The sequence below is a fragment of the Oncorhynchus clarkii genome, chromosome 9, assembly GCF_045791955.1.
Source record: "Oncorhynchus clarkii lewisi isolate Uvic-CL-2024 chromosome 9, UVic_Ocla_1.0, whole genome shotgun sequence".
NCBI classification, from domain to species: Eukaryota; Metazoa; Chordata; class Actinopteri; order Salmoniformes; family Salmonidae; genus Oncorhynchus; species Oncorhynchus clarkii.
This window is the reverse complement of record NC_092155.1, coordinates 75,599,351-75,613,126: the sequence shown is the minus strand read 5'-3', so window position 1 is coordinate 75,613,126 and position 13,776 is coordinate 75,599,351. Positions and strand designations below refer to the sequence as shown.

The 13,776-nt window shown below is 43.2% G+C and overlaps 1 protein-coding gene across 1 annotated transcript in view; it reads left to right on the top strand.

The window, feature by feature from the left end:
• LOC139416955 (laminin subunit alpha-5-like) overlaps nucleotides 1–13,776 on the top strand; it is a 250,153-nt gene that overhangs the window by 100,388 nt on the left and 135,989 nt on the right. The window contains exons 8-14 of the mRNA XM_071166167.1: nucleotides 4,325–4,443; nucleotides 6,058–6,148; nucleotides 6,540–6,674; nucleotides 8,409–8,474; nucleotides 8,764–8,904; nucleotides 11,755–11,892; nucleotides 13,218–13,352. Coding sequence (XP_071022268.1) covers nucleotides 4,325–4,443; nucleotides 6,058–6,148; nucleotides 6,540–6,674; nucleotides 8,409–8,474; nucleotides 8,764–8,904; nucleotides 11,755–11,892; nucleotides 13,218–13,352 — 825 coding nt within the window. The remainder of the gene's footprint in view (nucleotides 1–4,324; nucleotides 4,444–6,057; nucleotides 6,149–6,539; nucleotides 6,675–8,408; nucleotides 8,475–8,763; nucleotides 8,905–11,754; nucleotides 11,893–13,217; nucleotides 13,353–13,776) is intronic.

Below are 13,776 nucleotides of genomic sequence, written 5' to 3'. Positions count from 1 at the left end.
TGGTATAGTTCAGTCTTGTTGATATGGTCTGGTACGGTTCAGTCTTGTTGATATGGTCTGGTACGGTTCAGTCTTGGTGATATGGTCTGGTATAGTTCAGTCTTGTTGATATGGTCTGGTACGGTTCAGTCTTGGTGATATGGTCTGGTATAGTTCAGTCTTGTTGATATGGTCTGGTACGGTTCAGTCTTGTTGATATGGTCTGGTACGGTTCAGTCTTGGTGATATGGTCTGGTACGGTTCAGTCTTGTTGATATGGTCTGGTACGGTTCAGTCTTGTTGATATGGTCTGGTATAGTTCAGTCTTGTTGATATGGTCTGGTATAGTTCAGTCTTGTTGATATGGTCTGGTACGGTTCAGTCTTGTTGATATGGTCTGGTACGGTTCAGTCTTGGTGATATGGTCTGGTACGGTTCAGTCTTGTTGATATGGTCTGGTATAGTTCAGTCTTGTTGATATGGTCTGGTATAGTTCAGTCTTGTTGATATGGTCTGGTATGGTTCAGTCTTGTTGATATGGTCTGGTATGGTTCAGTCTTGTTGATATGGTCTGGTACGGTTCAGTCTTGTTGATATGGTCTGGTATGGTTCAGTCTTGGTGATATGGTCTGGTATGGTTCAGTCTTGTTGATATGGTCTGGTATAGTTCAGTCTTGTTGATATGGTCTGGTATGGTTCAGTCTTGTTGATATGGTCTGGTACGGTTCAGTCTTGTTGATATGGTCTGGTACGGTTCAGTCTTGTTGATATGGTCTGGTATGGTTCAGTCTTGTTGATATGGTCTGGTACGGTTCAGTCTTGTTGATATGGTCTGGTATGGTTCAGTCTTGGTGATATGGTCTGGTACGGTTCAGTCTTGTTGATATGGTCTGGTACGGTTCAGTCTTGTTGATATGGTCTGGTATGGTTCAGTCTTGTTGATATGGTCTGGTACGGTTCAGTCTTGTTGATATGGTCTGGTACGGTTCAGTCTTGTTGATATGGTCTGGTACGGTTCAGTCTTGTTGATATGGTCTGGTATGGTTCAGTCTTGTTGATATGGTCTGGTATGGTTCAGTCTTGTTGATATGGTCTGGTACGGTTCAGTCTTGTTGATATGGTCTGGTACGGTTCAGTCTTGTTGATATGGTCTGGTATGGTTCAGTCTTGTTGATATGGTCTGGTACGGTTCAGTCTTGTTGATATGGTCTGGTATAGTTCAGTCTTGTTGATATGGTCTGGTATGGTTCAGTCTTGTTGATATGGTCTGGTATGGTTCAGTCTTGTTGATATGGTCTGGTACGGTTCAGTCTTGTTGATATGGTCTGGTATAGTTCAGTCTTGTTGATATGGTCTGGTATGGTTCAGTCTTGTTGATATGGTCTGGTATGGTTCAGTCTTGTTGATATGGTCTGGTACGGTTCAGTCTTGTTGATATGGTCTGGTACGGTTCAGTCTTGTTGATATGGTCTGGTATGGTTCAGTCTTGTTGATATGGTCTGGTATGGTTCAGTCTTGTTGATATGGTCTGGTATGGTTCAGTCTTGTTGATATGGTCTGGTATGGTTCAGTCTTGTTGATATGGTCTGGTATGGTTCAGTCTTGTTGATATGGTCTGGTATGGTTCAGTCTTGTTGATATGGTCTGGTATGGTTCAGTCTTGTTGATATGGTCTGGTATGGTTCAGTCTTGTTGATATGGTCTGGTACGGTTCAGTCTTGTTGATATGGTCTGGTATGGTTCAGTCTTGTTGATATGGTCTGGTATGGTTCAGTCTTGTTGATATGGTCTGGTATGGTTCAGTCTTGTTGATATGGTCTGGTACGGTTCAGTCTTGTTGATATGGTCTGGTACGGTTCAGTCTTGTTGATATGGTCTGGTATGGTTCAGTCTTGTTGATATGGTCTGGTATGGTTCAGTCTTGTTGATATGGTCTGGTATGGTTCAGTCTTGTTGATATGGTCTGGTATGGTTCAGTCTTGTTGATATGGTCTGGTATGGTTCAGTCTTGTTGATATGGTCTGGTACGGTTCAGTCTTGTTGATATGGTCTGGTATGGTTCAGTCTTGTTGATATGGTCTGGTACGGTTCAGTCTTGTTGATATGGTCTGGTATGGTTCAGTCTTGTTGATATGGTCTGGTACGGTTCAGTCTTGTTGATATGGTCTGGTATGGTTCAGTCTTGGTGATATGGTCTGGTACGGTTCAGTCTTGTTGATATGGTCTGGTACGGTTCAGTCTTGTTGATATGGTCTGGTATGGTTCAGTCTTGTTGATATGGTCTGGTATGGTTCAGTCTTGTTGATATGGTCTGGTATGGTTCAGTCTTGTTGATATGGTCTGGTATGGTTCAGTCTTGTTGATATGGTCTGGTATGGTTCAGTCTTGTTGATATGGTCTGGTATGGTTCAGTCTTGTTGATATGGTCTGGTATGGTTCAGTCTTGTTGATATGGTCTGGTACGGTTCAGTCTTGTTGATATGGTCTGGTACGGTTCAGTCTTGTTGATATGGTCTGGTATGGTTCAGTCTTGTTGATATGGTCTGGTACGGTTCAGTCTTGTTGATATGGTCTGGTACAGTTCCTGCTCCGACTATGTGACAACAGAACGTCTGTGAGAAAGGCAGCAGTGAGAAAAGCCAGAAGGATGATTTCAGTCTTGTTGATATGGTCTGGTATAGTTCCTGCTCCGACTATGTGACAACAGAACATCTGTGGGAAAGGCAGCAGTGAGAAAAGCAGCAGTGAGGAAAGCAGCAGTGAGGAAGGGCGGCAGTGAGGAAGGGCAGCAGTGAGGAAAGCAGCAGTGAGGAAAGCAGCAGTGAGGAAGGGCAGCAGTGAGGAAGGGCAGCAGTGAGGAAGGGCAGCAGTGAGGAAAGCAGCAGTGAGGAAAGCAGCAGTGAGGAAAGCAAATTATACTTTTGGTTGGAATGAGACAGGTCTGTAAATTATAGTTTTGTTTGGGATGAGACGGGTCTGTAAATTATACTTTTGGTTGAATGAGACAGGTCTGTAAATGATAGCTTTGGTTGGGATGAGACCAGTGTGTGTGTTGATACACATGACATTTCCTTGTTTGTGTGTCTGTTTCCAGGTTATCTGTTTCATTCACTGTAGCTCGTGTATTTTTTTACATTTTGTTTTTATTAGTAGTTGCGATCCTTACGAAGCATGACCCGCCAAACCACGATGTTTCTTAACACACAGCTCGCTTAACCCAGAAGTCAGCCGAACCATCGTATCGGAGGGAAACGCGTTCCAACTGACGACAGAAGTCAGCCGAACCAACGTATCGGAGGGAAACGCGTTCCAACTGATGACAGAAGTCAGCCGAACCAACACATCGGAGGGAAACGCGTTCCAACTGACGACAGAAGTCAGCCGAACCAACGTATCGGAGGGAAACGCGTTCCAACTGACGACAGAAGTCAGCCGAACCAACGTATCGGAGGGAAACGCGTTCCAACTGATGACAGAAGTCAGCCGAACCAACGTATCGGAGGGAAACGCGTTCCAACTGACGACAGAAGTCAGCCGAACCATCGTATCGGAGGGAAACGCGTTCCAACTGACGACAGAAGTCAGCCGAACCAACGTATCGGAGGGAAACGCGTTCCAACTGACGACAGAAGTCAGCCGAACCAACGTATCGGAGGGAAACGCGTTCCAACTGACGACAGAAGTCAGCCGAACCATCGTATCGGAGGGAAACGCGTTCCAACTGACGACAGAAGTCAGCCAAACCAACGTATCGGAGGGCAACGCGTTCCAACTGACGACAGAAGTCAGCCGAACCATCGTATCGGAGGGAAACGCGTTCCAACTGATGACAGAAGTCAGCCGAACCAACGTATCGGAGGGAAACGCGTTCCAACTGATGACAGAAGTCAGCCGAACCAACGTATCGGAGGGAAACGCGTTCCAACTGATGACAGAAGTCAGCCGAACCATCGTATCGGAGGGAAACGCGTTCCAACTGACGACAGAAGTCAGCCGAACCAACGTATCGGAGGGAAACGCGTTCCAACTGACGGCAGAAGTCAGCCGAACCAACGTATCGGAGGGAAACGCGTTCCAACTGACGACAGAAGTCAGCCGAACCAACGTATCGGAGGGAAACGCGTTCCAACTGACGGCAGAAGTCAGCCGAACCAACGTATCGGAGGGAAACGCGTTCCAACTGACGGCAGAGTCAGCTTGCAGGCGCCCGGGCCCGCCACTAGGCGTTTCTCGTTTCATACGTTCATATGTCCGTTGCTGTGTGGTTTCAAACCCTCTGATAAACGAAATGTCTTTGTGTGATATGGTTGAGTGATTCCTTATTTTCTGTTTATATTTCTTTCAGCGTGTAACTGTAACCAACACTCGTTTGGCTGTTACTACGATCCCGAGGTTGACCAGAGGAGAGCTAGCATCAACGTCCAGGGACAGTACAGGGGGGGCGGAGTCTGCATGGAGTGTCAGGTATTACTACTGCCCTTTATAAACACCTACTCCTTACAGTAGGAGATGATTACAGAAGATAAAAGACATGGCCCAGACAAGTGAAATTACATTTGTTCAACCAATTAAATATAATCAATCAATTTAGCAAAAGACATTACATTTCTTTGTGTAGCCTCCTTATTCCATTGCACCAGCTCCATGTAATCTACACTGTGTCCTTATCTACATTGCTGTACATTGCTGAGTGTATTCCTGTGTTGTATGTCATTGACTCATTGTAATCCTGTGTTGTATGTCATTGACTCATTGTAATCCTGTGTTGTATGTCATCGACTCATTGTAATCCTGTGTTGTATGTCATTGACTCATTGTAATCCTGTGTTGTATGTCATCGACTCATTGTAATCCTGTGTTGTATGCCATCGACTCATTGTAATCCTGTGTTGTATGTCATCGACTCATTGTAATCCTGTGTTGTATGTCATCGACTCATTGTAGTCCTGTGTTGTATGTCATTGACTCATTGTAATCCTGTGTTGTATGTCATTGACTCATTGTAATCCTGTGTTGAATGTCATTGACTCATTGTAATCCTGTGTTGTATGTCATTGACTCATTCTAATCCTGTGTTGTATGTCATTGACTCATTGTAGTCCTGTGTTGTATGTCATTGACTCATTCTAATCCTGTGTTGTATGTCATTGACTCATTGTAGTCCTGTGTTGTATGTCATTGACTCATTGTAGTCCTGTGTTGTATGTCATTGACTCATTCTAATCCTGTGTTGTATGTCATTGACTCATTCTAATCCTGTGTTGTATGTCATTGACTCATTGTAGTCCTGTGTTGTATGTCATTGACTCATTCTAATCCTGTGTTGTATGTCATCGACTCATTGTAATCCTGTGTTGTATGTCATTGTCTCATTGTATTCCTGTGTTGTATGTCATTGACTCATTGTAGTCCTGTGTTGTATGTCATCGACTCATTGTAATCCTGTGTTGTATGTCATTGTCTCATTGTAGTCCTGTGTTGTATGTCATTGACTCATTCTAATCCTGTGTTGTATGTCATCGACTCATTCTAATCCTGTGTTGTATGCCATTGACTCATTGTAATCCTGTGTTGTATGTCATTGACTCATTGTATTCCTGTGTTGTATGTCATCGATTCATTGTATTCCTGTGTTGTATGTCATCGATTCATTGTAATCCTGTGTTGTATGTCATCGACTCATTGTAATCCTGTGTTGTATGTCATCGACTCATTGTAATCCTGTGTTGTATGTCATTGACTCATTGTAGTCCTGTGTTGTATGTCATTGACTCATTGTATTCCTGTGTTGTATGTCATCAATTCATTCTAATCCTGTGTTGTATGTCATTGACTCATTGTAATCCTGTGTTGTATGTCATTGACTCATTGTAGTCCTGTGTTGTATGTCATTGACTCATTGTAATCCTGTGTTGTATGTCATTGACTCATTGTAGTCCTGTGTTGTATGTCATTGACTCATTGTAATCCTGTGTTGTATGTCATCGACTCATTGTAATCCTGTGTTGTATGTCATTAACTCATTGTAATCCTGTGTTGTATGTCATTGACTCATTGTATCTTGCTTTCCACTGCCAGCATCACACCACTGGTGTCAACTGTGAGCGCTGTATCCTCACCTACTACAGATCACCTGACCATCCCCTGGACTCCCCATTGGCCTGCTCCCGTGAGTGACAGTTTATATTCAAACTAAAATAGATGTTGATTGGTGTGTTTGAAAGATATTATTTAATTAGCCACTTATGTGGAAAGAAAATCGTGTTATAGCTGAACTGTGGGTCTTGATGATAATGTTTCTTACAAGTGATGTTTGTTACTTGACAGCAGATTAATAGAGTTGATTGTCTTCGTTCACCTCCTCTTCCTCATCCTTCTCCTCATCTTCCTCCTCTTCCTCATCTTCCTCCTCTTCCTCCTCCTTCTCCTCCTCCTCCCCTTCCCCTTCCTCCTCCTCCTCCTCCTCCTCCTCCTCCTCCTCCTCCTCCTCCTCCACCTCCACTTCCTCCTCCTCCTCCTCCTCTTCCTCCTCCTCCTCCTCCTCCTCCTCCTCTCTGCAGCCTGTGTGTGCCGGTCAGAGTTCACAGATGGTACCTGTGAGGATCTGACAGGTCGTTGTTACTGTAAACCCAACTACACCGGAGAGAACTGTGACTCCTGTGCTGAGGGATACATTAACTTCCCAGACTGCTACTGTAAGTATCCAGAATAAAAAAATAATTGTTATGGTTCTCATAAAATAGGTCTTTGGGTACAAAGTTGTAGAGCATAAACAGGAAGTAGTGTTTTTGATTTTATTTCAACTTTATTTAACCAGGTAGGCTAGTTGAGAACACCTTTATTTAACCAGGTAGGCCAGTTGAGAACACCTTTATTTAACCAGGTAGGCTAGTTGAGAACACCTTTATTTAACCAGGTAGGCTAGTTGAGAACACCTTTATTTAACCAGGTAGGCCAGTTGAGAACACCTTTATTTAACCAGGTAGGCCAGTTGAGAACACCTTTATTTAACCAGGTAGGCTAGTTGAGAACACCTTTATTTAACCAGGTAGGCTAGTTGAGAACACCTTTATTTAACCAGGTAGGCCAGTTGAGAACACCTTTATTTAACCAGGTAGGCTAGTTGAGAACACCTTTATTTAACCAGGTAGGCTAGTTGAGAACACCTTTATTTAACCAGGTAGGCCAGTTGAGAACACCTTTATTTAACCAAGTAGGCTAGTTGAGAACACCTTTATTTAACCAGGTAGGCCAGTTGAGAACACCTTTATTTAACCAGATAGGCTAGTTGAGAACACCTTTATTTAACCAGGTAGGCTAGTTGAGAACACCTTTATTTAACCAGGTAGGCTAGTTGAGAACACCTTTATTTAACCAGGTAGGCTAGTTGAGAACACCTTTATTTAACCAGGTAGGCTAGTTGAGAACACCTTTATTTAACCAGGTAGGCTAGTTGAGAACACCTTTATTTAACCAGGTAGGCTAGTGGAGAACACCTTTATTTAACCAGGTAGGCTAGTTGAGAACACCTTTATTTAACCAGGTAGGCTAGTTGAGAACACCTTTATTTAACCAGGTAGGCTAGTTGAGAACACCTTTATTTAACCAGGTAGGCTAGTTGAGAACACCTTTATTTAACCAGGTAGGCTAGTTGAGAACACCTTTATTTAACCAGGTAGGCTAGTTGAGAACAAGTTCTCATTTGCAACTGCGACCTGGCCAAGATAAAGCATTGCAGTTCGACACATACAACAACACAGAGTTACACATGGAATGAACAAAACATACAGTCAATAATACAGTAGAACTAAAGAAAACAAAAAGTCTATATCCAGTAAGTGCAAATTAGGTAAGTTAAGGGAGTTAAGGCAATAAATAGGCCATGGTGGCGAAGTAATTACAATATAGCAATTAAACACTGGAATGGTAGATGTGCAGAAGATGAATGTTCAAGTAGAGATACTGGGGTGCAAAGGAGAAAGATAAATAAATAAATACAGTATGGGGATGAGGTAGTTGGATGGGCTATTTACAGATGGGCTATGTACAGGTGCAACGATCTGTGAGCTGCTCTGACAGCTTGCGCTTAAAGCTAGTGAGGGAGATATGAGTCTCCAGCTTCAGAGATTTTTGCAGTTCATTCCAGTCATTGGCAGCAGAGAACTGGAAGGAAAGACGACCAAAGGAGGAATTGGCTTTGGGGGTGACCAGTGAGGGACAGTTTCCCTGGACACAGATTTAACCTAGTCCTGGACAACAACAAAAATCATTCTCAGTGGAGAATGTCTATTGAAATAGCTGTTTAGTTCAGGACTAAATTATCTCTGTTTGGGAAACAGATCCTAGAGCTTTACAGCAGCCCAGGATCGATAAGAACTCTCTCTCAAGGGGACTACTGCTATAACTTGTCTAATGCGTGTTTCTGTCAGCCATAGCAACCTACCTCAACAACAACAATAGCAACAGAGAAGCTAAACCTGCCGGAGAAATCATCAGTAAGTCTTTCAAATATATATTTTATTTCTTCAATTTATTCAAAACGTGTAGTACAATTCATACCGCCGGAGTAAGACAAGATAAATGTTTCTCCATCTGTGGTATCATGTGTTATTATAACCAATCATTTTCTCCGCGTTGTACACGTCTCTACTTGTGTTGGACCGTCAAACCCTATTGGATTGATGAGATAGGCAATGGGGGGGACGGGATTAGCAGAAGCAAACAAAGTCAAGTCTATCCTTGGCTACAGTAACAGTATGTGTCTCTGTCTCTGTCTCTGTGTAGACTGTGAGTGCAGTGCTGCTGGGACGGAGGGAAACTCCTGCCGCCCTGATCCACGTACCCGCACCTGTATCTGCAAACCCGGCTACACTGGGGAACACTGTGACGTCTGTGTCCCAGGGTACTACGGACTCAACTGCCAGGGTAAGATACCACCCAGAGAGACTATACACTAGATACCACCCAGAGAGACTATACACTAGATACCACCCAGAGAGACTATACACTAGATACCACCCAGAGAGACTATACACTAGATACCACCCAGAGAGACTATACACTAGATACCACCCAGAGAGACTATACACTAGATACCACCCAGAGAGACTATACACTAGATACCACCCAGAGAGACTATACACTAGACACCACCCAGCGATATACACTAGATACCACCCAGAGAGACTATACACTAGATACCACCCAGAGAGATTATACACTAGATACCACCCAGAGAGACTATACACTAGACACCACCCATATAGACTATACACTATATACCACCCAGAGAGACTATACACTAGATACCACCCAGAGAGATTATACACTAGATACCACCCAGAGAGACTATACACTAGATACCACCCAGAGAGACTATACACTAGATACCACCCAGAGAGACTATACACTAGATACCACCCAGAGATATACACTAGATACCACCCATAGAGACTATACACTAGATACCACCCAGAGAGACTATACACTAGATACCACCCAGAGAGACTATACACTAGATACCACCCAGAGAGACCATACACTAGATACCACCCAGAGAGACTATACACTAGACACCACCCAGCGATATACACTAGATACCACCCAGAGAGACTATACACTAGACACCACCCAGAGAGACTATACACTAGATACCATCCAGAGAGACTATACACTAGATACCACCCAGAGAGACTATACACTAGATACCACCCAGAGAGACTATACACTAGATACCACCCAGAGAGATTATACACTAGATACCACCCGGAGAGACTATACACTAGATACCACCCAGCGAGACTATACACTAGATACCACCCAGAGAGACTATACCCAGCGAGACTATACACTAGATAACTACACATAGAGATATACACTAGATAACTACACACAGTGATATACACTAACTACACACATATATACAGTGCCTTGCGAAAGTATTCGGCCCCCTTGAACTTTGCGACCTTTTGCCACATTTCAGGCTTCAAACATAAAGATATAAAACTGTATTTTTTTGTGAAGAATCAACAACAAGTGGGACACAATCATGAAGTGGAACGACATTTATTGGATATTTCAAACTTTAACAAATCAAAAACTGAAAAATTGGGTGTGCAAAATTATTCAGCCCCCTTAAGTTAATACTTTGTAGCGCCACCTTTTGCTGCGATTACAGCTGTAAGTCGTTTGGGGTATGTCTCTATCAGTTTTGCACATCGAGAGACTGAAATTGGGAAACCATTCTGGAATGGGAAACCATTCCTCCTTGCAAAACAGCTCGAGCTCAGTGAGGTTGGATGGAGAGCATTTGTGAACAGCAGTTTTCAGTTCTTTCCACAGATTCTCGATTGGATTCAGGTCTGGACTTTGACTTGGCCATTCTAACACCTGGATATGTTTATTTTTGAACCATTCCATTGTAGATTTTGCTTTATGTTTTGGATCATTGTCTTGTTGGAAGACAAATCTCTGTCCCAGTCTCAGGTCTTTTGCAGACTCCATCAGGTTTTCTTCCAGAATGGTCCTGTATTTGGCTCCATCCATCTTCCCATCAATTTGAACCATCTTCCCTGTCCCTGCTGAAGAAAAGCAGGCCCAAACCATGATGCTGCCACCACCATGTTTGACAGTGGGGATGGTGTGTTCAGCTGTGTTGCTTTTACGCCAAACATAACGTTTTGCATTGTTGCCAAAAAGTTCAATTTTGGTTTCATCTGACCAGAGCACCTTCTTCCACATGTTTGGTGTGTCTCCCAGGTGGCTTGTGGCAAACTTTAAACGACACTTTTTATGGATATCTTTAAGAAATGGCTTTCTTCTTGCCACTCTTCCATAAAGGCCAGATTTGTGCAATATACGACTGATTGTTGTCCTATGGACAGTCTCCCACCTCAGCTGTAGATCTCTGCAGTTCATCCAGAGTGATCATGGGCCTCTTGGCTGCATCTCTGATCAGTCTTCTCCTTGTATGAGCTGAAAGTTTAGAGGGACGGCCAGGTCTTGGTAGATTTGCAGTGGTCTGATACTCCTTCCATTTCAATATTATCGCTTGCACAGTGCTCCTTGGGATGTTTAAAGCTTGGGAAATCTTTTTGTATCCAAATCCGGCTTTAAACTTCTTCACAACAGTATCTCGGACCTGCCTGGTGTGTTCCTTGTTTTTCATGATGCTCTCTGCGCTTTTAACGGACCTCTGAGACTATCACAGTGCAGGTGCATTCATACGGAGACTTGATTACACACAGGTGGATTGTATTTATCATCATTAGTCATTTAGGTCAACATTGGATCATTCAGAGATCCTCACTGAACTTCTGGAGAGAGTTTGCTGCACTGAAAGTAAAGGGGCTGAATAATTTTGCACGCCCACTTTTTCAGTTTTTGATTTGTTAAAAAAGTTTGAAATATCCAATAAATGTCGTTCCACTTCATGATTGTGTCCCACTTGTTGTTTATTCTTCACAAAAAAATACAGTTTTATATCTTTATGTTTGAAGCCTGAAATGTGGCAAAAGGTCGCAAAGTTCAAGGGGGCCGAATACTTTCGCAAGGCACTGTATACACTAGATAACTACACACAGAGATATACACTAACTACACACAGATATATACACTAGATAACTACACACAGAGCTATAACTAACCCTCACACAGAGATATACACTAGATAACGTTATACACTGTCAGGCATGCTCATACTCCCCAGCCCCACAAACAAACACAAACACACTTGTTCGTTGTGTAATGACCCCAGTGTGCCCTGTCCTCCGCCAGCATGTCGGTGCTCAGGCGCGGGGTGCCAGGGTGGTAGGTGTGATACGCTGACCGGGCAGTGCCAGTGTCACCAAGGCTTCCAGGGCTACTCATGTGACCAGTGTGCTCCTGGCTACTTCAACTACCCCCTCTGCCGACGTGAGTATCTGCCAACACATTGTTACCCACTGTGCCAAAGTGATTGTCTGTCTGCCAAACATTGGCTCCAAAAAACATTGTCTGCTAAATGTCTGTCTCTTCAGAAAGCTGACACAACAGACAGGACCATGAATATACAGCTCAATACTGATATACAGCTCAATACTGATATACAGACAGGACCATGGATATACAGCTCAATACTGATATACAGCTCAATACTGATATACAGACAGGACCATGGATATACAGCTCAATACGGATATACAGCTCAATACTGATATACAGACAGGACCATGGATATACAGCTCAATACTGATATACAGCTCAATACTGATATACAGCTCAATACTGACACAACAGACAGGACCATGGATATACAGCTCAATACTGACACAACAGACAGGACCATGGATATACAGCTCAATACTGATATACAGCTCAATACTGATATACAGCTCAATACTGACACAACAGACAGGACCATGGATATACAGCTCAATACTGACACAACAGACAGGACCATGGATATACAGCTCAATACTGATATACAGCTCAATACTGACACAACACACAGGACCATGGATATACAGCTCAATACTGACACAACACACAGGACCATGGATATACAGCTCAATACTGATATAGAGCTCAATACTGATATACAGCTCAATACTGATATAGAGCTCAATACTGATATACAGCTCAATACTGATATACAGCTCAATACTGACACAACACACAGGACCATGGATATACAGCTCAATACTGATATACAGCTCAATACCGATATACAGACAGGACCACGGATATACAGCTCAATACTGATATACAGACAGGACCATGGATATACAGTTCAATACTGATATACAGCTCAATATTGACACAACAGACAGGACCATGGATATACAGCTCAATACTGATATACAGCTCAATACTGATATACAGATCAATACTGATATACAGACAGGACCATGGATATACAGCTCAATACTGATATACAGCTCAATACTGATATACAGACAGGACCATGGATATACAGCTCAATACTGATATACAGCACAATACTGATATACAGACAGGACCATGTATATACAGCTCAATACTGATATACAGATCAATACTGATATACAGATCAATACTGACACAACACACAGGACCATGGATATACAGCTCAATACGGATATACAGCTCAATACTGATATACAGCTCATTACTGGCTCAGGACCGCTTGCCTGTTGAGTGAATTGTTTCTGGAATTGGAATTACAATAAAAGTTCATAAATGTTGTCACACAAACTCTGTTTGTCTTTCCCCTCCGTCAGTGTGTGGCTGTAGCAGCGTGGGTTCCCTCCCAGAGGGCTGTGATTGGTCTGGACGGTGTGTGTGTCATCCAGAGTTCCAGGGACCGCGATGTGAGCAGTGTAGATCAGGCTTCCACTCCTACCCCAACTGCCAAGGTACTGACCGCTGACTGGACCACACGCCACGCTCATCAACTACACACACCGAAACTACACACACCAAAACTACACACACCGAAACTACACACACCAAACTACACATACCACACTCATCAACTACACACACCACACCTACACACACTGCATCTACACACATCAAATCTACACACATCAAATCTACACACACCACACCTACACACACCACATCTACACACACCAAACTACACATACCACGCTCATCAACTACACACACCGAAACTACACACACCACATCTACACACATCAAATCTACACATACCACGCTCATCAACTACACATACCACACCTACACACACCACATCTACACACATCAAATCTACACATACCACGCTCATCAACTACACACACCGAAACTACACACACCACATCTACACACATCAAA